Source organism: Panthera uncia (assembly GCF_023721935.1).
Source record: "Panthera uncia isolate 11264 chromosome D3 unlocalized genomic scaffold, Puncia_PCG_1.0 HiC_scaffold_8, whole genome shotgun sequence".
NCBI lineage: Eukaryota > Metazoa > Chordata > Mammalia > Carnivora > Felidae > Panthera > Panthera uncia.
In genome coordinates, this window is record NW_026057586.1 from 23,806,732 (window position 1) to 23,834,482 (window position 27,751).

General features: G+C 43.8%; 1 protein-coding gene across 2 annotated transcripts; it reads left to right on the top strand.

Moving 5' to 3' along the window:
• Nucleotides 1-25,037, top strand: MRO (maestro). Of its 2 annotated transcripts, none has more exons than XM_049620012.1 (8): nt 1-60; nt 4,803-4,940; nt 15,137-15,239; nt 16,482-16,628; nt 17,590-17,772; nt 19,616-19,771; nt 20,859-20,966; nt 21,315-25,037. In XM_049620012.1, the coding sequence occupies exons 3-8, from the start codon at nt 15,141-15,143 to the stop codon at nt 21,366-21,368; spliced, it is 747 nt and encodes a 248-aa protein (XP_049475969.1). In that variant the 5' UTR covers nt 1-60; nt 4,803-4,940; nt 15,137-15,140; the 3' UTR covers nt 21,369-25,037. The 2 variants fall into 2 exon arrangements, with proteins under 2 accessions (XP_049475969.1, XP_049475970.1); XM_049620013.1 differs by having other exon boundaries at nt 22,076-25,037.
• The last annotated feature ends 2,714 nt before the right edge of the window (nt 25,038-27,751 follow it).

Sequence of the window (27,751 nt, forward strand, 5' to 3'; positions counted from 1 at the left end):
CTGGGATCAGTTACATTCATCTCTTGTCAGGATGAGTGCTCTCCTCACTGCCTAGCTCAGGTAAGACAGCACAGAGCATTTTCTGCATTCAGCCGATTCTATTAAACACTGTAGTTCAACACAGTTCATTGATTGCTATAGATTTAACCAGTTAGATTGAAAGATGTTCATAGGCATTGATGATTAGTTTTTGGAAGTAGGGGTATGAGTGATGGTGTGGGCATAATTCATGTTCAGATAGGAAAAGTGTTAAGCTTTAACTTTTTAAAAAACCTTCATTGGCAAAGGGGCGCCTGGGTGGCTCAGTCAGTTAAACGTCTGACTTTGGCTGAGGTCGTGATCTCACAGTTTGTGAGTTTGAGCCCCACATTGGGTGAGCTCAAGCCCTGCCTCGGAGAGCACGAGCCCTGCTTCAGGTGAGCCCCACTTCTCTCTCTCTCTCTCTCTCTCTCTCTCCCTCTTTCTCTCTGCCCCTCACTCATTTGTTCTCTCTCAAAAAAGCCAACAAACAAAAAAACCTTTGTTGACATTTATTTTATGCTGAATGGGCCATAAGTTGTTGTTGTTGTTGTTGTTGTAGTTTTTCCAGTTTCTTCTGGGAAGATGTTTCTTCAGTGCAATGATCTGTTCTTTTTCAGTAAGGATCATCCCAGTATGGCAGGAGGAGTTTATATGGGGGTTAATCTGACCCTGAGCTCTGTAAACCCAGAGGCACATTTTTGGGGCCTTGTTCACCTGGCTGAGCTCAGTGACCGATGAATCAATATCTAAACTCTTTAACTTCAGCATTACTCTCTGCATTTTTCAGCACATGCAGTACGATTTTGGGGCCACTGACCTGTGTCTAACCCCATTTTCTGGCCTGAGCCCCACACCATAGTAATGATGGAGTGGGATGCATTGCTTCTATAAAATGACATCTTTCAGGGACTCAGTGGTTTTTCAGATATACATACCTTTGATTGGGCTGTTTCATGGACGTTCTCAAAGTAAACACAGAGATTTTAACCTCTTGATTTGCATGATTTGTCAGGGTTTTCAGGTTCAAGAGAGTAGAGAACCATTTTCAGAGATCATCTCAGGCTACTTATGGAGGAGTTTTAACTTATTCTTACACTGGGGCACGGATAATGACTGTCAAGTAATAAAGTCAGGAAAACAGAAGGCAGGACAGTCAGACAGTGAATTAGATGAGCAAATAACTGACAGCAACGTTCTGTCCTTAGAAGCTGTCCAGCTGGAGAGCCTGGGTATCACCTGGGTATCGCGAGGCTCCCACCTGGGTATCGCGAGGCTCCCACTTCCTTGGGCTGGAGGGTATTTGAAGCCAAGGAATAAACTCGGTGCTTCTCCCTCTGGCATTTACTTTATTCAAAGATGTGGGACAAAAAGACCATGGCTTTTATGAGAAAACAAGACAGAGATGTAGTAGACTGGGAAGCACACAGTGCTGAGGTTTGAGAAGAGCTGGCTCTGGGCTCTGCCATTGCTGCAGGTGGCTTCTGGAAGAGTCTGGGAAGCACAAGGCTCCCTCTCGCATCTGGGTCATCCACCTGGGCTCCCAAACCCGTGCTGCACCTGCCTCCTGGAATGCTTTTCTTCTCTGTCTCCCTCTGCTGAACTCTGTTTCTGGTAAGTCCCGGTACAGATGCTCCTTCCTTTGCGAAGGATATCCTGATGGACTGTCCTTTGACTCCATGCTCCTTGTCAGCTCCTCTCTATGGGCACATGAGACCATGTCTCTGCTCCTCTCTCTCCTGGCTTCTGGCACAGTCTGAGTATTTTGTCACCTGGCGAGCACTGTGCCTTGTGGAAAGTAGGATCTCAATAAACATGTGGAGAATGAACAATGAATGGATGAGAAGTTGGTATTCCCAATCTGTGCCTGGGCAGGCAGCCGATTTTATTTCTTTTTGGAAGTGAAAATCAAGACAGGGTTTGGCCTGACCCAGAGGGATTTCTTAAAAGAAGATGAGAGGGAGGAAATGAAAACCCTCCCTCTTAGGTAAGTTTCCTGCCGAGACAAGGCTCCATCACAGAAGGAGGGGCCTCTGGTGATGCTCACACTGGAGAAAAGCCATTTGATCGGTAACTATTTGTTCTAATTTCCCAAGTCTGAAGGGAGAGTGAACTGATGATTGATTTAGTTCTGCCTGTTCCCCTTTTCATCAGTAATGCAGACTAAGTAATTATCCTTTCTGATTTCTTTACTTACATCAGCCCCAATAATGTACTTTTGCATATAAGGAAATATTAATTAAGAATGAAAATAGGGTCGGGGCGCCTGGGTGGCGCAGTCGGTTAAGCGTCCGACTTCAGCCAGGTCACGATCTCGCGGTCCGTGAGTTCGAGCCCCGCGTCAGGCTCTGGGCTGATGGCTCGGAGCCTGGAGCCTGTTTCCGATTCTGTGTCTCCCTCTCTCTCTGCCCCTCCCCCGTTCATGCTCTGTCTCTCTCTGTCCCAAAAATAAATAAAAAACGTTGAAAAAAAAAATTAAAAAAAAAAAAAAAAAGAAAAAAAAAAGAATGAAAATAGGGTCATCAAACAATAAAATTAAATAATGGTGCATGAAGGACATCATGTCGTCAATGTATCAATATGTTGCAATCAAATTATCAAAGAAACTCCCTAATTCCCAGAAGAATTGTGCTGTGACCCAAGGCCACATTAGGAGAAGCTTAGCCCTGTTGGGCACCGTGTCCTAATGTCGCTGCTTCCCAAGTTTGTGCTGTGTCTGGAACTCTGTGGGGCCGTTGGCTGTGCCCATACCCTTCGTGGGAAGTGTTTAACACAGCTGGAGTTGGGTCAGTAAGTTTCCCGGGCACGAGTTTGGGTTCTGCCCATTTGGCAAATGAGGAAGATGCTATTTCTCTGTCAAATATTTTAAAACCTGAATACAAAAGAAACTTTAAACATAGGGGTCGTATATAGTATCGGCTGTGTTCCTGCCCATGCAGTGGGTAATTCAGTCCTGGTGCCCCAGTGAGATTTGGCAGGGATTTCCCTTCTCCAGCAGCCTCTGTTGCCTGATTTAATTTTATCTGCTTTTTGGTCATTCTAAGCACTATATGGATTTGTTCAGCATAAGAAAACATCCTCCCAAGTCTTATTCCCACTTTTGGGAGCTAACTGAACTCTGGTTTTACAGAAAAGACGACGGCTAATTCGGAAGAATTAAACTTGCTCCTCTTTCTCATGTGTGTGTTAATGTATCTCCAACCCTGCGGCTGCCTCCCAGTTTCAGACAAAAGGGGGGCATCTCTCTCCCTCCTCCCCCTCCTCCTCTGTGCCCCGGACTACCCTGCCCCGTGTTTTGTTCTGTTTTTGTTTTTGTTTTTGTTTTTTTGCCTCTTCCTCTTCCACTTTCTGCCATTTGCACGATCCAAGTCTCCCTTGCAACTGCTTTCAAACACAGCCAGGCTCAATTCTACTCTAAAAAGCACGCAAGAAAACCGGAATGCCTTTGCTTGATCTTGCTGTCTCTTCTAGTCTATTTACTGCCTTCCTTTTGCAGCAAGACATCTCAATTTCCTCTTTCCACATAGCCCCGTAGCTCTGTGGTCTGGCTTGCCTTCTCTGTCACTGTTGAAACTGCATTCTCAGAGGTCACCACGAGTGTGCAGTGGGCCCAGTCCAGAGAGGGTTTTGTGTTAGCTTAATTATTCTTGTTTTCTCAAGAGCATTACTTTTCCTTCTCTCCGCTTTTTCTTTCAACCTTCCACTCTGACGTACTTCTTTGGTTATATCGTCTGCATATGTCCTAATTGGATTTCCCAAACTTGCCCGTTGCATTGCATGGTGGCTAAGAGTCTGAACTCTGCCTGCAGTTGAACTCTAACTCTGCCACCAATTAATTGCATGACATTTGGCAAGGTCGTCTCTCTGTGCCTCAGTTTCCCCATCCTTAATATGGGGGTCACAATAAAAGTACTTAGGTTTGTTGTAAGAATCAAGTGAGATATTCTGTGTAATATTTATCTCAATGTTTGGCACAGAGAAATATCCAATAAACATTTATTAGCATAACAATAAACTCCTAGAGCTTTGAAAATGTAACTTTTTTCTTTTAGAACCTATTCCCCACCTTGCCAAACACAAGGTCAGACAATAAATAGTTATTGATAAGTAGATCTCTGGGAAGTCCAGGGAAGGAGGAAGTACTATTATTCCCAGTTTTTCGTTTTGTTTGTTTTACCAACAAATCAACAGTTTAAATCGGTCCTTTCAGGACCGATGGTGTCTGTTGAGCAGAGAGGGGCATCAGCGTTAGAGCTCTAGCTGTTGGTGCACCAATCAGTCACAAAGAAGCTGCTTGGCCTGGAACACAGTGTCCCATCCTTAGATTAAATGCGGCTCTAACAGGATTAGGGAAGGAAGGCCTGCAGCTGTGTCCCCAGCCTGGAACCCGTCCATTGAGTGATGCTGCCATCTGGTGGCGTCACGGGGGAAACCGCTTCGGGCAGAGCCCTTTGGTTTGGTGCAGGGGAAGAGCCCAGAATTGCAGTCCTTTCTTTACAAAGTGTGGGTGAGACTCGGAATGAGGGAAGAATACGGGGACAACACAGCAAGGGGAAGGGGGAACGACACCTCAGCACACTTTGGGAAAGTAAAGGACACAAGTAATGTTTGCAACCACTAGGAACAATCTCGCCAGGATTCGGGGGACAATTCCCTTCCCCACCCCAATACCATCATCTAAACTTTCCTTTTTCCCTATAATTCTCAATTTCCAACACTCTGTAGCCGACCCGTGATCCTGAACAGATCTGTTTCACCGTCCCATTTCCTTTCTTCTATGTTAGGAATTCAGAGCTGGGAAAATTGAGCCGAGCCATCCCAGCTGGCGGCCCCCCCACCTCCCCGAAACAGCGGATATCGGAGTAGCCCGGGACCCCACGCTCCAGCCGCACCTGCTGCACTTGACCACGTGACCGCCACAGGTAAGGCCCGCTGCGCGCGGGGGGCGGGGACTCAGCCGCGGGAGGCGGTCTATCAGGGTTCCCCAGGCCTTTGTGGAATGCCATTCGGGTCCCTGGCATCTGGAGGAGTTGTTCTCTTTGTAAAACTGAAGTGGGCAACGCTGACCATGAAGCCAATCTTTTTTTCTTTTCACAAACTATGTCAATCCAGCTGTGACCAGTAGATAGATTATAGATCATTATATCAAGTCATCAAAGAGTTTTAGGAAGGGAGGGGACTGAAGACGAGATATTGGTGCTTCAAACCGAAGTGTGGACACAGCGTGTCCTTGCCTGGTGAGCACACCTGTCGCCACCTGGGAGCCGGACACAGGCTTAGCACACTGTGAAGGGTAGTACAGATGTGGTGCTGGGACTCTACTCTGCCACCTCGAGCTATTTGACAGGAGTCGTTTACATGACTCTAAGCTCCATTTCCCTCTTTTCTAAAGTGGACATAACTAAGCCGACTTCTCAAGATGACCGTGGAGATTAAATCAAATGCGGGAAAAGCCTCTTATTTGAAAGATTGGGACTGAAGAGCTCATGGAAGAAGCCTATTGAAGCAAAGATTCAGAAAAGATGATGCTTGTCTCAAATATCTTACCTTAAAATATAGAATTTCCCCGTCTTTAATGTAGGGCTATGGTCTTTTCTTTGAATATGGATCCACTAGCTGGCGGGTTTTGAGCTGTCTTGCATAAGGCACACGCATAATGCTTCTTCTGTGAATTCTGGTTTTGGTTTCTGTCGGTGGAATGAGAGCTTAAGGGCACCGGGGGAAGACACACGTAAAGTCCCTTCTGCAGAGTGATTCAAATTCCAATTGTTCCACTAAGACTCTTTGCAAACGTTTACCGTCCACACTGATTCTAAGTGGCAGCTTTCCCGTTGTTGAATCTTTCCAAAACATTCCATCTTGCTTTCATAGAAACAACTTCCTTTCTTTCTGTATTCATATTTCATCGATGTCTATAACACTTAACTGTCATGGTTACCATAACAAGCACAGCTGTCAGAAACTGGTTTTTGGTAAGCTTGTAAGGGCTAGTGGAACAGAAGTGAGGAGCAAACACCGTGGGCCACAAGCATTGGTTGGGCCTGGAGAATACAGGGAACCTGGCACGTTGGCTCAGCAGAGGTCCGCCGAAACAGCATCTCCCGCAGTGTATACAAAGTGCTAAATATAATGCCCAGCATACACAGTACCCAATAAATGGTAACTATTAATATTATTATTATCATTAATAAGGTCAGTATTGGGAGGATTGGGAGAAATCTACCAGTTTCTTCCCCTTGTTTTACAGAAATGATCAAAGTATTTTGTAATTTTGGCCTTTATAATATACCTTTTGACTTCACTAGTTAAAGGATTATTGACCATAAACCTTATATTTTGAGTCAGAATCTGGGAGTCAACCTAAAACACAAAGGAATTTTTTTCTTTTTTCTTGTTTTTAGAGTTTATTTCTTTATTTTTGAAAGGGAGAGAGAGCATGCAAGGGGAAGGGGCAGAGGAAGAGGGAGAGAGAGAGAATCCCAAGCAGGTTCCTCAACAGTACAGAACCCAACACAGGGCTCAATCCCGTGAACCGAGACCTGATCGCGACCTGAGCCAAAACCAAGAGTTGGACCCTCAACCGACTGAGCCACCCAGGCGCCCCACAAAGCAGTTTTCTACATCACCCTAAATCCATGTCTGTTTCGGAAGACCAGGTGGAATCACAACATGGTGACAAAGACAAGCTCCGGGGTCTCAGAAAAGGCAAAAACCAGGGGAACAGGGCATTAGCACGCTCAGGAAGGACTTCCCGGAAGAAGAAGAGTGGGTTGAAGAATGCACACAGGGATGAATGAAACTATAAGCAGAGCCATGCCATTGGCTTCAAAGTGGCCAGGTGGCCTCCCAGACCCAGTTCCACTGGTCTAGGCACCTGTGCTGACCAGGGCAACCCGCCAGAAAACCCTAATTCCTCATAGCAAAGCGTGGGGGTGACTGGGCTTGCAGATGGAGTTAGAACAGAAATCTAAGAAATCTCTGAATCCAGAGTGCCTGGGTGGCTCAGTCAGTTGGGCGTCTAGACGACTTTAGCTCAGGTCATGATCTCGGGGTTCGTGAGTGGGAGCCCTGCGTCCGGCTCCGTGCTGACAGCTCAGGGCCTGGAGCCTGCTTTGGATTCTGTGTCTGCCTCTCTTTCTGCCCCTCCCCTGCTGACACTCTCTCTCTCTCTCTCCTTCAAAAATAAATAAACAGTAAAAAAAAAAAATCTCTGAATCCATATACATATGTTTATTCATAGTCTGTTTAAAATGCTCCTCTCTGAGACCCTGTTTTGCAACAGATGGAAATTTTTCTTTTGTTTGACTGGATTGGGTCTAAAGGACTTAAGTGTCGAAAGGAAATGGGAAGGAGTGTACGTGGGCAGCGGCAGCTGTAGGCTCAAGAGTCACAGGGCTCCAGGTGGGGATTTTGGGGACCCCCAAGTCACTTTTATGTTTGTTTTCTTTTCTAAGGAAACTTTTTAAGAAACGTGTATGAATCATTGCCTGTGCAGCTCAGGGTGATTTTAATTCTATTGTGAAAAAAATTCAGTGTGCTTCATGAACATATGCAGTCAACGCCTTGTTCTCTGCAGAGTCACCGACACTCTCCCCTCTCTTCTACCCTCTTGGCCCCAGCTGCTCCTCTGACTTCTGGGGTCTCTCCTGATGTGTGAGTATGCCAACTCTGGAGTCATTTATGTTCTGTGTAGAGAACACATACCAGTGTGTGTGCCGTCACACAGCGTAGAAAATGCAGTGCTCAGGCCCTGCGCACTCTGGGATTCTGGTCCAGTAATTCTGGGCTAGGCCTGGGGTTTATAACAAGCACTGCAGGGGGCTCTAACGTCGGAGGCCCAGCCAACACTGTGAGAAATACTTTGCTTTTCCTGCACCAGAGATCAAGATGCAAGTTTGAGCTACATCACAGTTTTTACCTTATGATGGGGAGGTAGGGAGGTAGGCAGGGCTTGCTAGCAGAGGTGGTGAGCTAGAGGTGGGGTCCTGCGTGTTTTTCTAACCACATACTGAATATGCCATGAAGAGCACTCAACACTCATGAACTTGGCACTGCTTGAGAGCCTTCTGTGACCTTAAACTCTAGAGGTGCCTATTAAGAAGTGACAGGGGGGTGCCCACGTGGCTCAGTGGGGTAAGCATCCGACTCTTGACTTCGGCTCAGGTCATGATCTCACGGTTCCTGAGTTCAAGCCCCATGTCGGGCACTGGGCCGATAGCATGGAGATTCTGCTTGAGATTCTCTGTCTCCCTCTCTCTCTGCCCCTCCCTTGCTTGTGCTGTCTCTTAATAAAATATGTACATATAAAAAAAGAAGTGACAGGGCTGGCTGCTTGGCTTCTGAAGCCTGGAGATGTTTTGGACGGCTAAAAGACTTACTTGCTATGCTAATCCTACAAGAGAATTCTCTCTCAGTGGAGAGAAGCCTCAGGCATGATTTCTTCTGCCCCGGAACCAGAGACATCAGCCACTTTATCATGAGGCTTGTGCCACAACCCCCACCCTCCCCAAAGTGAGCAGCCCTCAGCTTGAGGAACTTTGCTTCTTTTAAGCTCCGCCTACCCACGGTCAGACACTCGTCAACTCTGATCGGGAGCATTCAACCCAAAGAGTGGCAGGTTCTAGTGCAACAGCGGGTTGTGAGCAGAAAACCACCCAAGGGAGCAACCAAGCATGTTCTGTCACAGTGTGAATTTTTAAATCCTTTCATTCTGGAGAAGACTGGCGTAGTAATACTCTAGTTTCTTTCTCTTAATGAAGTGTTTTCAAGGTATGGTCCCCAGGCCAGTAGCATCCCAGTATCACCTGGGAGCTTGTTAGAAACGTAGATTTGAGGTATGCCTGAGTGGCTCAGTTGGTTAAGCATCTGACTCGATGTCAGTTCAGGTCACGATCCCACAGTCCTTGAGATTAAGCCCCGTATCCAACTGTGCGCTGACAGCACGGAGCCTGCTTGGGATTATCTTTCTCTCTCCGCACCTCCCCCGCTCCTGCTCTCTCTCTCTCTCTCTCTCAGAATAAATAAACTTAAAAAAAAAAAAAAAAGAAAGAAATGTAGATTTGGGGTCATCCTTCAGATGTACAGAATCAAAAACTCTGGGGATCAGGTCTGGGACTCTGTTTTAAGAAGCTCTCCAGGCAATTCTAGTGCATGTTCAGGTGTGAGGACCGCTGGCTTCATGTCACGTAAAGCTTATGGGAATGCCTTTATTCAAACACAGACGATATTGCTAATCGGTGGGGTGATTTTTTTCTGGGCTTTTATCTGAGATCCCCATTGTAGTAGTGAGGGGAGGTCTGCTGGCCAGAGATGTAGAAGAAATAGAGACTAGGGGCTGGAGATGAAGGCGTGTTTTCATGGATCTCTCCAGTGTCTTCTGACCAAGAGAGCATTACAGAAACCAGCAGGGATGGAGGGGCAAAGACAGTGGAGAAACCAAATCCTCGCGCGCTTTAGGTCAGAGTCAAATGTTCCAAAGCACAGCTGTTTAACAGGGCTGGGTTTTGTCAGCCACCTGTGTTTAAATAAGTTTGCAACTCGAGTAGAGTAGATAGGGTGGCCAACATGTCCAGGTTTCCCCAGGACTTTCCTGGTCTTCGCATTTAAAATCCCATGTCCCAGGGGACCCCCCAGGGCCAGGATCAGTGTGTATTTTTACCATACCGCCAATCAATTCTCCAATTCTCAGCAGATACTGACTAGTTGTCCTAGAATTCAATTCAATTCTGACATTATCTCCTGTCACATCCACAGGTTAGGGGCTCAGCCCCACAAGGCAGTCCTCTCTCCCTTTACTTTAGATGCTAATGGCAAGTATGGGGTGTCACCTGTGCTTGTGACCAACCAGCTATATTGGATGTTCCCACATTCCCCTCCTTGGGTTTGATGAATTTGCTAGAACGGCTCACAAAACTCAAGAGAAACATTTTATTTACTGAGTCATCGGTTTATTATAAAAGGATGTAACTCAGGAAAAGCCAATAGGAGATACAGAGGGTAAGGTATGGGGCAAGGGTGGAAAGCTTCTATGCCCCCTCTGAGCGTGCCACTGTCCCCAAATCTCCACTTGTTCAACAATCCAGAAGCTCTCTGAACGCCATGCTTTTGGGTTTTTGTAGAGGCTTCATTTTACCTTGGCACCATGATTAAATCATTGGCAGTTGGTTGTTGAATTCTATCTGCAGCCTCTCTGGCCTCCCAAAAAGAGGGGGTGGGACTGAAGTTTCCAACCCTCCAATTCCCCTGGCAACCAGCTTTATCCTTTGGTGAGAAAGGGCTTTCTGAAAGTAGCCTCATTAACATGACAAAAGATGCCTCGATCACTGTGACCACTTAGGAAAGTCTAAGGGTTTTAGGAGCTCTGTGCCAGGAATGGGGACAAAGACCAAGTATATATTTACTATAGATCACAATATTGCAGGGCAAACCAAGGTGATTGGTCACTAGTCACGCTAGCTCAGTGACTGCCCATTGGAATTACTCGGTGAGTTTTAAAAGTTACCGATGCCTGAGATGATGACAGACTTGGTCTCTGGTACAGCCAGTGCATTAGGACATTAAAAGTTCCTCAGGTGATTTTATTGCAGCTAGGGTTGAAGAACCCCTGCAGCACCTGAATATCATTTCTCCTACCAAAAAAATTTTTAAACCAAAAATCAATGGTTCTGATGAAGTTAGATTCCTACCACATACCTTATACAAAAATAGCCTCAAAATGGATCAACAATCTAAATATAAGAGCTGAAACTACAAAAATCTTGGAAGAAAACAGGGGTAAGTCTTCATGACTTTGAATCTGGCAGTGGATCCTCAGATCATTAAAAGCATGAGTGACAACAGCCAACAGCCATGAAAATAGATAAATTAGACTTCGTCAAAATTGAAAACGATGGTGCATCAAAAGACATTGTCAAGAACTTGAAAAGACAACCTACAGAGTGGCAAAAAATATTTGTAAATCGCATATTTGATGAGGGCCTAGGATCCAGAATATATTAAGAAATCTAGGGGCACCTGGGTGGCTCAGTGGGGTAAGTGTCCAACTTTGGCTCAGGTCATGATCTCACGGTTCATAGGTTCGAGTCTCACGTCGGGCAGCTCAGAGCCTGGAGCCTGCTTTGGATTCTGTGTCTCCCTCTCTCTCTGTGCCTCCCCCACACACTCTGTCTCTCTCTCTCAAAAAAAAAAACAAAAAACAAAAAACAATAAATCTACAACTCAAAAACCAGCAGCCCATTTAACAAACAGGCAAAGATTTGAATAGACATTTCTCTGGAAAAGATATTGAAATCACCAACAAGGGCACAAAACGATGCCATTAGTCACTAGGGAAGTGCTAACCAAACCCACATGGACATGCCACTTCACACGCACTAGGATGGAAATGATGATGATGATGATGATAATCAATCGGTTGTTATTGGAAAATAACAACTGGTGATGTAGAGAAATTGGAACCCATGCACATCACTGGTAGAAATGTAAAATGGTGCAGCCACTTGGGGATTCCTCAAAAAGTTAAACATTGAATTACCACATGACTCAGCAATTCCACTCTTACGGATAGACCCAAAGGAATTGGGAGCACACCAGTGTTGACAGCAGTGCTGTTCTTAATAGTTAGGAGGTGAATATAACCCAAGTATCTATCAACAATGAAATGAATGGATAAACAAATGTGGTGTATCCATATCTAGGCCTACCTTGGAGATATTGTGGGTCAGGTTCCAGAACGCTCAATAAAAGTGAATAATACAATAAAGTGAGTCAAATGAATTTTTGTTTTCCCAGTGCATATAAAAATTATGCTTACACTATACTATAGTCTGTTAAATGTGCAATAGCATTATGTCTAACAAAATATACACGTTAATTAAAAAGATACTTTATTGCTAAGAAACCGTCATCTGTGTTTTCAGCAAGTCATAATCACTGATCACAAATCATCAGAAGAAATATAATAATAATGAAAACGTTTGGAATATTGCAAGAGTCACCCAATGTGACACAGAGACACGAAGTGAACAAATACTACTGGAAAAATGGCACCACTAGACTTCCTTGACACAGGGTTGTCACAAATCTTCAATTTATAGAAAACACAGTATCTGTGAACTGCAGTAAAGCAAAGTGTAATAAAATGAGGTATGCCTGTCATGGAATATTATCCAGACATAAGAAGGAATGACATACCAATAAATGCTATTACATGGTTGAACCTCAGAAACATCATACCAAGAAAAGGCTAGACACAAAAGGTTACAATATTGTATGATTCTATATAAAATACCCAGAATAGGTCAATCCATAGGGACAGAAGGCATAAAAATGATTGCCAGGGACTGTAGTGAGGGCAGCATGGGGAGTGACTTTGTCGTGGGTATGGGGTTTTCTTTTTGGGGTGATGAGAAAGTTTTAGGACCAGATAGAGGTGGTAGTTGTGCAACATTGTTAAAATAGTTGCGTGGTACATGGATTTTACCTCTTTTAGAAAATATCAACAGTTCACTCTTAGGTACAAAATAGAATTGAAACTGATCGCTTTAGCAGTCAAAAACCGGACACAGCTGGCCTTTAACTACTTTCTGTTGCCTTCTCTTTTACACTCTCCTATTTTAATTGTTGTTACCGCTGCTACCAGGACACTAGCTACATGGAACCCCACTGGAATCCCAATGCGTCAAATATGCTCCTGCGTCTCCTTTATTTTTATCCTTGTATTTTTTGCTGTTAATTTTGGGCTTTGTTAACCAACTTTATTAAGTGTTTTTTGCCAGATTGATTGTTGTTATATTTGGGTTTTTTAAGTTTATTTATTTATTTTGAGAAAGAGAGAGAGCGGGGAAGGGGCAGAGAGAGAGGGAGAGAGAGAATCCCAAGCAGGCTCTGCACTGTCAGCACAGAACCTGATGCGGGGCTCAATCTCATGAACTGTGAGATCATGAACTGAGCCAAAATCAAGAGTTGGACACTTACCCGACTGAGCCACCCAGGTGGCTCATATATATATATATATATATATATAAAATATTTTATTAATTAATTTTATTTTATTATTATATTTATTGTTTTTATTAATTTATTAAATTTTATTAATTTATTTTGTTATTTTTATTTATTATTTATTTTATTAATTTATTAATATATTAATACATATAATTTTTATTTATTTGCTTATTTTTTAATATAATTTATCGTCAGGTTAGCTAACATACAGTGTATACAGTGTGCTCTTGGCTTCAGGGGTAGATACCCATGATTCATCACTTAGATACAACACCCAGTGCTCATCCCAACAAGTGCCCTCCTCAGTGCCCATCACCCATTTTCCCCATTCCCTCTCCCCCCCCATATTGTTTTTTAATTGAAATATAATTAACATACAATGTTATATTAGTTTCAGGTATGCAACACAGTCACTTGACAATTTATTGATTGTATTATTTATTGATATTATTGATTGTATTCCGTGTGCTGAATGCCTCTTCTCTAAAGTTCACGGACATGCAGGGTCTCTACCAGCTGTTCCAGCCCACAGTCCTCTCTTGACTCTTGTGGCTCTTAACTTTACACCTTGCCCTCAAAATGTGGTCCTCATACCAGCAACAATGGCGCCCCCGCCCAAGAGATTATAAGAAAGGCAGCATCTGAAACCTTCACTGAGCGAATCTGCATTTTAACAAGATCCTCTCATGACTCAAGTGCACATTAAAGTCTGAGAAGCACTGGTTTATACTAGTTCAGACTGGTTTATACTGTTTATACTAGTGCACCTCAAATCAGGCTGTAGATCAGAATCACTTTGTGAGCTGTATTTATTTATAATATATATTTTATTTTTTTAATGTTTATTTTTGAGAGAGAGAGAGAGAAAATGTGAGTGGGGGGAGGAGCAAAGAGAGAGGGGGGCAGAGGATCCAAAACAGGCTCCATGCTGACAGCAGTGAGGCTGATGTGGGCCTCAAGCTCATGAACCATGAGGTCATGACCTGAGCTGAAGTCAGACGCTCAACTGACTGAGCCACCCAGATGCCCCTATAATGTATATTTTAAATAAGATATACCCATGGTAAAATTACAAAAACTGTAGATATAGAAAAAAGTATGAATAAGCAAGTCTTCTTCCTACTCTGGTTGCTCAGATTTCTACCCCCAAAGACAATTTTTGTTAAAGTTTCTTGGGTTTTCTTCCCTGTTCTCTTTACATATGCAAGCATATGTGTGCATGTATATATTTCCCTTTCTGTTCTTTTTACACAAACAGTAGCATACTGATTTCCAGCTTTCACTCAATAGCATGTTTTGGAGATCATTTTAGCATATGTAGGTCTGCCCAATATTCCTTTTTTCCTTCCGAAAAAGGATGTTTATTAACATATATCATCTATATAGATTTTTCTTTTTTTGAGTTTTTTTTAGTGGTTTTACCCAATATCCTTTTTAATGACTGCGTAGTAATTATCCTGTAGCTGTATACTTGTAATATCTATGTGTAACTTGCTTGTATTAAATAGTAAGTTACAACTATTAAAGGACACTGCATTACAAAGATCATTCGTTACAAAGAGGTAGTGCCTATCCTGTATGTATGCGTTTGAGCATCTGAGCTACCAGTGTTATCTGTAGGATGCAAGGATCGCTGAAAGATATGTGCGTCTCAAAATTGTAAGAGATGATATCAAGATGCCCTCTAAAATGCAGTACCAGTATGCATTCGTGGGAAACTTTAAAAAACACAAAGTTTACTTTGTGTAAAAAAAAAGTTTACTTTTTACTTCCACTCGTGAGGATTTGTGTGGATGGGATCCAGAGTCTTTATTTCATCTCTTTGGGGATTCTGATACAGGGAAGCTCTGGGATGGAATGGGAATCAGGGGACAGCCCATTGATGCCTCTGCTGCCTTTCCTCCTGCTCTTTATCTTTCCACAGGACTGTCCCATCTCCTCACCAAGGGGACTGGTTCCCAAGGACAAGCCTCAGGGATGTTGTTTCTTTGTGTCCTTACCCCGGCACAGTGCTTTGTATGACATTGCCTGTCGAGGACAAGGCTCGGAGGAGTGTTTGTGGCTCATATGACAATTCTGGTGGGTTTTTTGTTTGTTTGTTTTGTTTTTTTAGTCCCATGGACCAAACACAAAGAAGAATCCTGGGCCAGCCCCTGCCGATCCCCACCACCCAGCCTAAGAAGAAAAGGACGTCAATGGTGTCTTTCTTTTCCAAGGTCTGTCACCAAATGTTATAAACAGAGGTTCCTCCCTACCAGTTACTTTGTAAAGTGTGCTTGCCTGGTCTACATTAGTTCTGGAGGCTCCACCGATGCTCCTTTTGAAAAAAACGCTTGGTGACACTTCTTATAACTCAGACAGAATGTTTACAGGAGAACGAGATGAGCTGGGAAGAATTTAGCTTGCTGCACACTTAATAATAATAAAAATATAGAATAAAGTGCAATGAATATTGAGAAATAGTGATGAGACTTGGTAATCAACCAGATACCCAATAGAGCCATGGGTCCAGCCTCTAGCCCCTCACTACTAAGGATAGTGAGGAGGTGGCTTTTTCTTGGATTTTGTCTGGATCATGCATTGTCCTTGGTTCTGACTCCAGTACATGTGTGTGAAGCCTAGAACACTGGGGCCTTCCTGGAAGCATATGTTCACTACAGAGGTAACCCATCTCTTGCCCTGCAGTTAGAGTTTAGTCCTTGAAGTAGGTTCCTGTGTCAGCTGCACAGTGTTCCCCAATTTGCATTCTTTATACATTTCTTTTCCTAATCTTAATTGCTCAGATGCGTGCATCCTGGGGTGGGACCTCCTTCAGGTGCCCTGAAATGTTTGTAGATGTGCTTTGCTAGCTAGGTCAAGTGTTGTTGAGAGGTTGAGGAGGATGAGTGCCGAGAGTTAACCCTTGGATTTAGCCACATTAGTGGGGCCATCAACCTGATCCCAGAAGGTTCAAGAGATAATGGAGAGAGGAATTGGAGAAAACAAGTAGAGACACCTTTTTCGAAGCGTTCAGCTACAAAGTAGAGCAGAATAATGGGGAAGAGCTGGAGGGAAAAGAAGGGCCAGGGAAACTCTCTCCTTTGAGTTGGAAGCGTACAGCATTCCTTGTCCTGTGGAGGGTCACTGTTCTCAGCTCACATCAACTGTCTAAAGCCCCCTTTCTTCTGAGCTCTAGCACACCGTCAGTGGTCCTCAGGCACCTGCCATAAGCCCCACCCAACTTACCTCAACACCAGCCCTGCATTATTTTTCTCTACCTATTTCCTCTTCCATCCATTTTCTTCATTATGTAGAGCCACTAACGTATTTCCAGCAAAAATCAGGTGTCTTTGGGTGGACAAAGAAAAGCTGAATCGAGCAGGCAACACAGAAATTTTCTTTAGAGGGAGGGCTTGGGGTTGGGATAGGTATGACTCTGAACACTCCCCAGATCAATACATTTTTTACTTACTACCCAGATCTCTTGGACAGTGAGTCTCCAGAAGCAGGAGCCTCCGAAGAACGTGTTTTTCATCTTGGCAGAAAGAGCCCAGGACCCCAATGCTAAAAAGCGTCACATGGCAATGAGAGGCCTGGGAGCAATGGCCTCTGAGACCCCTGACAAGGTAGGAGGGGAAGGTGGCACCCAGCCAGGCTGACGGCCTGAAGTCCCCAGCGCTGGCACCTCACGTACTGGTTTTCTACCGCTGGGTGACAGGTCATCGCACACCTGGCGGTCATCATCTTGCAGTTTCCTTGGGTCAGGACTTTAGGCACAGCTTAGCTGCGTCCTCCGCTCAGGATCTCACGAGGCTGCAGTCAAGATGGGCCAGACTGCATTCCTTTCTGACACCTGTCCCCTCACAGCCTGTGAGCTTACATCTTCAAGGCCGGCAGGAAAGCCTCTAGCACTCATGCTGGCTAAGATGGAATCCCATGTAATGTAATGTGACCGTGGGAATGATATCCCATCACCACTGTCATAGTCTGTAGGCTGGAAACAAGCCACTGGTTTCTTCCGCACTCAAGGGAAGGAGATTGTACAAGGGTGTGACTCATTTGCAGTTATATGATAGTCGTTGCACCTCAGTATTATCAGCCTTGGGAAACAGAACTGCAGGTGGGATTAACACACACCTGGACGTCCTCCTCTTGGGTGAATTTGATTTATTTTTGAATAATTACGCTTGTTCGGTAAAAGGTGTTATCCCCACCTCTGCCTTCAGTATCCATCAGCTTCCGTGACCATTCCGTCTCATCTTCTATAAAAGTACCCACTACGCCCCGGATGCCTAGATCATCCAGCCTTCCATACTCCTTGATGTGCCCTCGCTGGCCTCATCTGCTCAGAGGCCAAGCTCCAGATTGCTCTTTCGATTCTTCTTCCAAGACCGAGCTGGCTCTTGGGTCAGGTTGATGGAAGCATTTGTACAGTAATAAGAGTTGTTGTGGCAGTTCCTGAAGAAAGCCATGCTCTTTGTCCAGGTCCTTGATTATTGGAAGATTAGAAGTGGGATTGCTTTTCAACTCACTGGGAGCAATTCCTCAGTTGCTAGAATATTAATGCTTTTCACACCTTGTTAACAGGTGAAAAAATATAAGAAAATTGTCCTAGACCTGCTGGTGCATGGCCTGTATGACCCTGTGAGTGCTGACGTCATCCACGAGAGCATGAAGACTCTGACCATCCTCCTGGGCAAGATCCAGGGGAAAAGTTTGGGCTCCTTCTTCATAGACATCACTCTCCAGGCCAGGACTTTACTAGATGACGTAAGTGAGACAATTCAGAAGATTTCTGGGTTATTAAAGTTGAAGTGGGATTAGAAACATGAGCCCTGGCTGTGTTGCTCAGAGAACATGGTCTCTATTACTAACTTACTAATTAAGAAATCATACTGCGAGCCTAGTAATGTACCGGGGGGTTATGGAAAACGTATAAAGAATAGCATTCCATCACTACCCCTTAAGGAGTTTTTGTTTTTATGGAGGAGTGAATATACGTCCAATGAGGATGGGGATGGTGATAGCATTGCCAACGTGCGTTCGGTGCTCTCTGGCGAATGTGACAATAACCATAGTCAGCCTTTAGCAAGCCCTGACTGTGTGCCAGGCGTGGGGCTAGGCAATTTTCGTGGGTTATCTCAGATAATAGCCCTGTGAGGTAGGCACTGTTAATATCTTCACTGTATAAATAAGGAAAGCACAGCACAGAGAGGTTAGGTAACTTGCCCAAGAGTCACAGAGCCAGCAAGTGGATATGAAACCAGGCCCTCTGATCACAGGAACTGTGCTCTTCATGGCCAGGTGACCAGGCAGGTTAAGCAGAAAGTACACTGTGTAGTCTGGATCTGAGATACTGCAGTTACACACGTACACTCTCTCTCTCTGTCTCTGTCTCTCTCTCTCTCTAACAGAAAGATAGTATCTGTAGAACAGGAAACAGAGCTTTTATTTACTCACAGAGCACCATGCATGAGCTCCCCACACCGAATTCTCCAGATGAACCTGCACCCCACGAGAGGAAGAAAAATCTTGAAATTACAAAATCTGGAGTTTATATAGGAGCTTCTGGCACATTTGCCTCTCCTCCCGCTAAGAGAGACAGAGAGACGAAGAGACCTTTGCTCTGGAATGTGAACCAGTCATCTCTGGGGAGGGGAGAGGAAGGTGTCTACTTTACCTCCCTGGAATGTAAACAGATATCTGCAGGGAGATGTCTCGAAATCTCTCTGGAGGTGTCATCTTAATTTCCAGGACTCATTTGCCGTGCAATCATTTTTTTAATACCTGGTGAGGATGGAGATGATGATAGTTGGCTGTAATTGTTTTAAAGTTCACTTATTTATTTTGTGAGAGAGTGAGTGCACAAGCAGGGGAGGGGCAGAGAGAGAGGGAGAGAGAGAGAACCCCAAGCAGGCTCCACACTGGCAGCACAGAAGCCTGACGCGGGGCTCAAACTCACAAACCGTGAGATCCTGACCTGAGCCAAGATCCAGAATTAGACACTTAACCTTGCTAAAAGTCAAGGTACATAACAGTGGCATGGTGTGCTTCCATTTGTGTAAAAACGTGAGAAAGGACTACATAATATATATTTTATTCTGTTTCTTCCTAATTTTCTGGAGGGCTACACACAAAATTTATAGCTTTGTTCATTCATGGGAAGGAAAATTAGTGGCGGGCAGAAAGGGGTAGGAAGGAGACTTACATATATATATGTATATAGTTATATATATATGTATATAGTTATATATGTATATGTATATACATATATATATATATGTATATATATATAACTATTTGGTTATTTTGAATTTTGAACCGTATAAATGTATTCTATCTCCAAAACACTGTCTAATAAAGAAAAGAGCTGGGGAGCTGGGATTAGCACAGAGGTCTCCCATTCTAGTCTTCTTGTCTGCTAGAGAAGACGTTCACTGAAGACTCAGCCTGTCTCCTCTGTCCCCCATCTCAGCCAGCTAAGCGCTTTAGACTGGATCTGGTGACCCACCTCCTACCATGCAACAAAGATTGATGGCTGTGTTGTTTTCTGATGCCCTTGCATTTGGGCAATGACTTGGATTTTGTTGTTTTCTTTACTGGGGATCCACAGGAGAATGACAACCTGAGATATTCAGCCTTTGTCCTGTTTGGGCAATTGGCAGACTTTGTTGGGCGGAAATGGAAGAAATTTTTCACCAGTCAGGTTAAGCAGACTCAAGATTCCCTCCTGACACATTTACAGGACAGAAATCCCCAGGTGGCCACGGTAAGTCTGGGATTCCCCAACTAACTGCATGAAAGCTCTGTGCCATTCATCAAGGGGGCTGTGGCGCCGCCCCGTTGGGATGCTGGACCCTCTGTTCCCGCCAGTTCAGTTATGCTGTACTTGCTTGTGCCAGTGCGTCCCTGTGAATCCTGAGAAAGGCGTCTACTCAGGGTGTCATCTCTCTCTGAGCCAGAGTGCTGGTTTCCAGGGTGCCTGGCTGGCTCAGTGAGTGGAGTGTGCAACTCTTGATCTCAGGGTCATGAGTTCAAGCCCCACATTGGGTGTAGAGACTACTTAAAAATAAAATCTTTTTTTTTTTTTTTAAAGTGTTATCTTCCATTAGCTCCTCTCCCACCCACCCAATCTCAGCACGTGTCAATGCTAGATAAACTCAGGTTAATGGAGAGTGGGGGCAGAGAGGCCCAGGTCTAGTCTCTGGGACAGTAGCCCACATAACAATGATATTAATTCAGGCCAGTTAGCTTCTCTCACTGTGCCTGGTATAGATTTCCCACCTTTGGCTTCTCAGTCCCCGGTAGAGCTTTTGTTTTATTCTTGGAGAAAACACATCCTAACGAGGTTGGATCAACTGCAGGCCTGCTTTGAAGTGGGGGAGTATTTCAAAACCACTGAGAGCAAAAGTTTCCATCGAACACTTGTCTTCTTTAAGTTAGTGCACACGGGAGGGACAGAGACAGAGAGAGAGGTATCAAACTTAGGAATCAGAACTACTTTTGATGGGACAATAATAAGGGCTGTGGTAAACTATAAAGTTATGCTCTCGCCACCAGCCCCAAATTATAAACACGGCCACCTTATAAGCAAAATCCTTTAAGGTTGATGTCTCCCATCCAAGTACTAACCGGGCTCGACCCTGCTTAGCTTCTGAGAGCAGACGAGATCGGGCATGTTCTGGGTGCTATGTCCTGGTTAACAAGACGAGGTTGATGTCTTCGAAACTTCTGGAAGTTACTTTTATACCCTCAGTAGCCCCCAGACCACAGATTGGGTACAATGCTCTTCCTTGCTTGGATTATAGAACTCTCTAATGTTTTTGACAATAAGATGGTAATACTATTTTTCTCAGGCTTGCAAAACAACATTTCGAGCCTGTTCTCCATATCTGAAAGAAAGAAAGGAATACAGCTTCCAGAGTGAAGCAGATCAAAGGAACCCTAAACTCTGCCGGCAGCTGGTGAGTGAAAGAGGGTAGGAGAGAATTCCTAGAGGCCCCTGCCCTCCTGGTGTCAACCCAGAAGGTGGACAGCCACACAAGGGAGTCACTCCCCATAAAATGACTCAGGCCAATTATGTTTCGATTGTAACTGACCCATCATGCACTGTAAATGACAAAATGCCCTGAGGATTGTGCACAAAATCTATTGGCACTCCCAGTTTAGATCAGTAGGCAATGATCTCCACCTCTGAGAATCTGAAGATTGATCGTCCTCATGCTCTGTGCTTGACAACTATCTACACCTTCTAGAGTCAAGGAAGCGTATTGAATCCATCCCTCACGTGCCCTTTTGCTGATTTCTTTCAGAGCCACTATCATCCAGAGCTCCTGCAGTTCCTCTATGCAAATAGGATTCTGTAAACACAGAGCAGCAGGGAAATTGTTCCAGTGAGCACCTTGCAGGGGGCCGAGAGTCCCCCTCTTTTAACTCTTCTGGATGCTTCTGCTTGCCTCTTGTGTTTGTAATAGAAAACAGGATGCTGGGAGAACAGATGATGGCAGTTGCATGGACTTGTATAATTATATCCCAAGCAAATTCTAAATTGCTTCTATATATATCATCTTCTCCCCATACAAATTTGATGAGAAGGTACACACTTTGTTTAAAACATTTAAAGTATGTGTAGATTCAGTGCTTATTTCTCAGCCTTTTCCTTCTTAAGTTCATCTCGGTCACCTCTCTTTTATTTTTAATGTTATTTTTAATTTCTGAGGCTTAGGAGAATATTATTTGAAGTATTTTTTTTTTTTAAATCTGCTATTGACACTTTGGTATTGATACCTTTTGTTGGCAAGATCTATTTAAAGTCAGCCAAGGGACCAAGAAGGGGGTTTAGAGGGTAACTTTAGCTTCTCCTAATCTTCAACAGTCATTGCCTTTTAGATCATTCCAAACATGAATTAATAAAGAGAAAAAAATATCTATAAAGCACAGGGTTAAAAAAAACCCATAGTAATGTATGGAATGATAAGGAACATTTACTGAGAATGTTTATTGGACACTAAGCACTTTGCAAGTATTATTTACAGCCTATGAGAAAAGTACTATTATTATCTTCATTTTATAGGTGGGAAAACTAAGGCACGGGGAAATTAAGTAGCTTGCCCAAGATGACCCAGTGAATGGATGGAGCCAGAATTCAAATCTGTATGGATGGACTTCTGGAACATTTAATTACAATGTGATTCTGCTTCAGTGTGGAATAATTGACAGATGGTTAGAAATGTAAAAAACAAAACAAAAACATTAAAAAACTGCCTAGCTGCTGCTCTATTTAACTCAGTTAACCTTTGCTTTTATATGTGCTAAGTACACATTTTTATTAATTAAATTTGTGATCTGAGTATGTATTTGTATTTGTCACCTCTTGGCTAATTAGGTCAATTTTGGTGACCAATTCTAGTCCTATGAGGGATCACATGGCTCTGGTAAAAATTTCAGGAAAAATCTCTTCATCCCTCTGACCTTCTGTCCAACCAGTTTGCTTCCCAAGCTTCTCCTATAGAAATTCTGGTATTACCACTGAACTTGGCATTCAGACCATACTGGACAAGTCTGGGAAATGGAAACCATAAGAGGGTAATAAAGGCTGTAGAGGGATCTTAATGTCATTCAGAAAACCAAGAACTCAATCTTCTGCTCTAGCTCTCCAGAGACAGGGCCTTGTAACACTGATGAGGGCTGAGTTGTCTCCTAGGAGAGACAAGGATATGGCAGATGGCGGAAGGGGGAGTTGGAGCACGAATGGGTTTTCTTTCTTCCTATTTTGAAGCTGGGGTACATGACCTGGGGAGCTCTTGGGAGTGACACAGGCTCAGGAGCAGGAGGGATGGTTCTGAGCTGAGAGCCCTCTCCCTTCCCAGATGTTGGCCTGCTTGAAACTATGTTCCAAGGTCCGTTTAGAATCTGATGCAGTTCGATTAAGTGATCAATAGTGGCTTGAGAACTGCATTTTGCTAGCATGCAAAAAGGTGGAGGTACAGTGAGGCAGGCAGGTTATGTGCTGTAGAGCAGAAACATCTATGTACTTAAGGCCCGTTAGCTGATTAAAATTGTGGAAGATGCTGTTGAATTGACTTTAAGATTTCTGGTAGACTGGTAACTCTGGTGGCCTCCAAAGAATCATGCCTCCTGATATTCATGCCCTTGTGTAGACCTCTCCCCTTGAATCTGGGCTGACTTTGTGACCCACTTTAACCATTAGAATATGCTGAAAATACCACCGTGCCAATTTTAAGCTACTTTTTAAGAGCTTCCTTTTTTGTGCTCCGGGTGAAGCCAGCTGCCATGTAAGAAGTCAGATTACCAGAAACAAAGAAGAATGTCTGAGACCACCATTTTGGAAGGAAAACCAAGCTAACCACATGCAATGCCTTGTGGAGGAGAGCTGAGGAACTCAACCTACAATGAAGTCTGAGGTCCAGATGTACGATACAAGTTGGCCGTTCCAGCCAGACCTCAGTTGTTCAAGCTACCCCAGCTGACACCCCGTGGCAAAGAGATGAGCTATCTCCATGAAGCCCATCCAAAATTGCAGAATCGTAAGCAGGTTAATCAAATCAAATCATTGTTGTTTTAAACCACTAATCTTTGGGATAGTTTATTACTCAGCAATAAGTAACCAAAAAAGATTCCTTATCATTAATTTGTCTTTTGGCCAGTTTCATTTTGCTCTTAATAAGTCCACTTTGAGTTTGAACTACATTTCTAGAAGGTTATCATGGAGCTCTGTGGTGAGAGCAGGGACACCTTGCTTTTGTACCGCAAGCCATGCCTTGTTTTCCTTTTTGTATCTCACCGAATGTATCACAGCACCTAGCACGTAGCAGATGATCAAGAAATATTTGCTGAATGACTAAATAGTTCCAAATTGTAGTGGGAATAGAGTCCAAACTAGTTTGCTATTCTGGGCTCTCAGCCATGGGTTCACACTCTTCCTTTCCAGCTTTTTCTTCTGTTACTTTTTTGCTTTAGCCAAATTTGGCTCCTCTCTCTTCCGTAAACACTTCTTAGTCTCTTATACTCCTTTGCCTTTGCTCAGTCTGTTCCTTTTGCTTCGAATTTCCTCCCTTGCCTAGCCATGCACACACACACACACACACACACACACATATGTATGTGTGTGTATAACTTATGCCTGCTCGAAGACTGATCAATGCCTGGTCCCCTCAATCAGATGTGAGTTCAGCTCACATCTCTGAAAAAATTCTAACAACCTTAGGCCACTTAGCATGTTTTATCTCATTTGCAAGGTTTTACCTACCTGCCTTAGACTGAAGCTGCTGAAGGAAGGATCCTTATCTTGTATAGCTTTGTAACTGTCACATGACTTCAAAGATACTCAGGAGGTGCTCAGTAAATAAATGTTGTTTGGGGAGAAAAAAGTCAGAAAGTCATCCGAAGCTACTACTCCTTCAGAGAAGCCCATCTTGACAAATGAGGGCTGTCATTTCTCTCCTCATAACCAGACTGCAGGTTACCTTTATGCTCATGTCCTTAAAGTATCCCTTTTGCCATAAGATGCCTATTAATTTGTCAGTCTAGAGGTAATGCTTTCGCATTTCTTATTTTTCAACACTAGATAAAGAACAGTGAGTGAATTAAAGAAAGAAAAGGAATATTCTCGTGCTAGCATGCTAAGGGCTCGGGGTAGAGGTATGCATGAAACTTGGTCCCTGCTTTCAGGTTGTTCACAACATGGGTCTTTCTTAAAGGGACAGAGAAGGGAGAGGAAGGACAAGGAAGTTGGGAATCTCACAGGTGATCGGTACTCAGTGTCAACAGAATCCAGTGGAATGCCAGTCCATAGAGTAATGAATGCTTCAAATACTATAAAAAACACAAGCGTGTGTTTTATAAAGAGAGGAGCAGCAGCTGTGTAGGACAGCTAGCAGATAGTGCTAGAAATAAGGCAGATACATATCTCTGCTTTTCTGTGTTTTCCAAGCTTTCTGCAATAAGCCATGTATTACTTTTGTAATCCTAGAACACATGCAAAAATGCTGTTTAAAATAAAAATTAAATGCCTGTTGGTGTGTAAAGTGGTCTGCTTTGGAAAGACTGGGATGGTTATTGCTCATTCTCCATAGTATGTGTTTGCCTTTGTCCTTTCATGACATTTTTGTTTTAGCCTATTGATAACAAATGGCTTATGATTGATTATCATTGTATTTATGTTACTGAATTTACATTCTTTCAGTCTGACCATAGTAGAGTAAGTCTTTTGTTCCTGTATTTATTTATATGTTAAATGTTCTTAGAAAAACCTTGGATTCTAAATTTTTTTTTACTGTTTATTTATTTTTGAGAGAGAAAGAGACAAAGCGTGAATGGGGAGGGACAGAGAGAGAGTAGGAGACACAGAATCCAAAGCAGGCTCCAGGCTCTGAGCCGTCAGCACAGACGTGGGGCTCGAACTCATGAACTGTGAAATCAAAACCTGGGCTGAAGTCAGACACTTAACCAACTGAACCACCCAGGCGCCCTGAAATATTTTGGATTCTAGAAAGACTCAATATGCATCCCTGTTTACTGAAGAGAGATGGTTTGATATTGCAAAGGTGCCTTTAATTTATCAAGTTAAGCAGACTCCCAAGCCTGACATATAAGATTCTTCGTAATGGACATCAACTTATGATTTCCCTTGGCTAAATTCCTACTTCCTGGAATGCTTCCCTCTCTGTTTGTTTCTATCCACCATTCCCTGGGTTGATTCCAAATGTTCTTCTTTTCCAGAGGTAGAACAGAGCAATTGAGGGGATGGGGCCTGGAATCAGGCCCTCCCAGATATGATCTGGCTTTGCCACTTACTGGATGACCCTGGGTAAGACAGCCTGCCAAGCCTCAGTTTGCTTATCAGTGAAATGAACGTAATAATCCCACTCACAGAGTTGCTGTCCTACGAAGATTCAATTACATAACATTGAACACTTTGCACAGCGCTTGACACATAGAAGATGCCCAGCAAATGTTAGCTAATTTTGCTCCTCACCCCAATCAGCTCTCGGGGTACCGTTTTTTCTCTTCATGACGCTGCCTGGGTCTTCAGCGAGGCCCCTTCTGGCTTTTGGTCGGGATTTGAGTGTCATCTTGATCCTCCCCAATGAATGATTGTAGCGCTAGGGTCAGCTCTGCCTCTTGCTCCTCTCCAGGTCCCCAGGACGGTAGCTTTGAGCCTTGCTCACGCATGGGTGTTCAATGAAGAATGATCGAATTATATTGAGTTGGAAATACCGGTGCCTTGACCAAGCTTGAAACTGGCATCTCATGGTAGGCTTTAGAAAGGCTCAATGTATTTTAATAAGAATGAGAATCGTAACCAAGTGAGAATGGCAAGTTGTTCTCTCCCAGTGGGCTCTTGTAGAGCTGTTGTGAATGTTCAGAGCAGTGGCTTTTTATGCTCCAGAGCTGGTTAAATGGGCTCTGTTCATTCCATCCTAACAGTCCCACTGGCTCCGTTAATAATCCTGTGTTGTATCTTTTGGGTGATCTCTTGTTAATAATTAACGCCCCACCTTCTGTTTCTGAGTGTGATTACTGTAATCATGTTCCTTTCAAGCTAATGAATTTCCTGCAGCAGTTTGCAAATGCTAACCAGGTAATAGCCCAAATGTCTCCCCACAAGAAGAAAATGTTTTTCAGAAATGTAGATCAGAGAGTTAAAATGTCATTTCCTAAGCCATGCTGCTAGAGGCACATGCCTCTGCCTGGGCAAAAATGCGACCAGAAATCCGGTGCTTTTCAACATGCTTGTGTTGACTACATAGGCAGGTATAGTCTCCTTGGGGCTCAGCCCCAAATGTGACATTACGTGTGCTGGAAGGACATGTGATTTGGTGTCGAAAGACCTGGTTTTGTACCCTGACTCTATCACTTACTAGCCAGTTATCTTCATCAAGTCACATAACCTCTCAGAGCCTTAGTTTTTGCATCTGTAAAATGGGAGGCAGAACCTACCACCCAAGGTACTCTGATGATCAAATGGGACAGTCTGTGTAAACTGTACAGTTACCCCAAGAAGGAGGGTGCTTATTTAAATGGTAGCACTGAGTAGTAGAGCTGATTTATACAAAGGACAGGATGGGAAGAATGAAATACAGTATTAATACAGACCCCAGTTTAAAAGTAATAAACAGGGGCGCCTGGGTGACGCAGTCGGTTAAGCGTCCGACTTCAGCCAGGTCACGATCTCGCGGTCCGTGAGTTCGAGCCCCGCATCAGGCTCTGGGCTGATGGCTCGGAGCCTGCAGCCTGTTTCCGAGTCTGTGTCTCCCTCTCTCTCTGCCCCTCCCCCGTTCATGCTCTGTCTCTCTCTGTCCCAAAAATAAATAAAAAACGTTGAAAAAAAAAATTAAAAAAAAAAAAAAGTAATAAACAAGGGGCGCCTGGGTGGCTCAGTCGGTTGAGCATCCGACTTTGGCTCAGGTCATGATCTCATGGTCTGTGAGTTAGAGCCCCGCATTGGGCTCTGTGCTGATGGCTCAGAGCCTGGAGCCTGCTTCTGATTCTGTCTCCCCCTCTGTCTGCCCCCCCGCCCCCCACCACTCGTGCTCTGTCTCTCTCAAAAACTAAATAAACACTAAAAAAATTTTAAGTAATAAACAATCAATGTTAAAAATCTTAAAAATATAAAAACAGGAATATCAGGTATAATGTTCTACATCAGGATGCTTCTCCAGACAACAGGTACCCCTATTACAGTGTGAGATAGGATTAATTTATAAGTTTAACATGTGTCTATTTT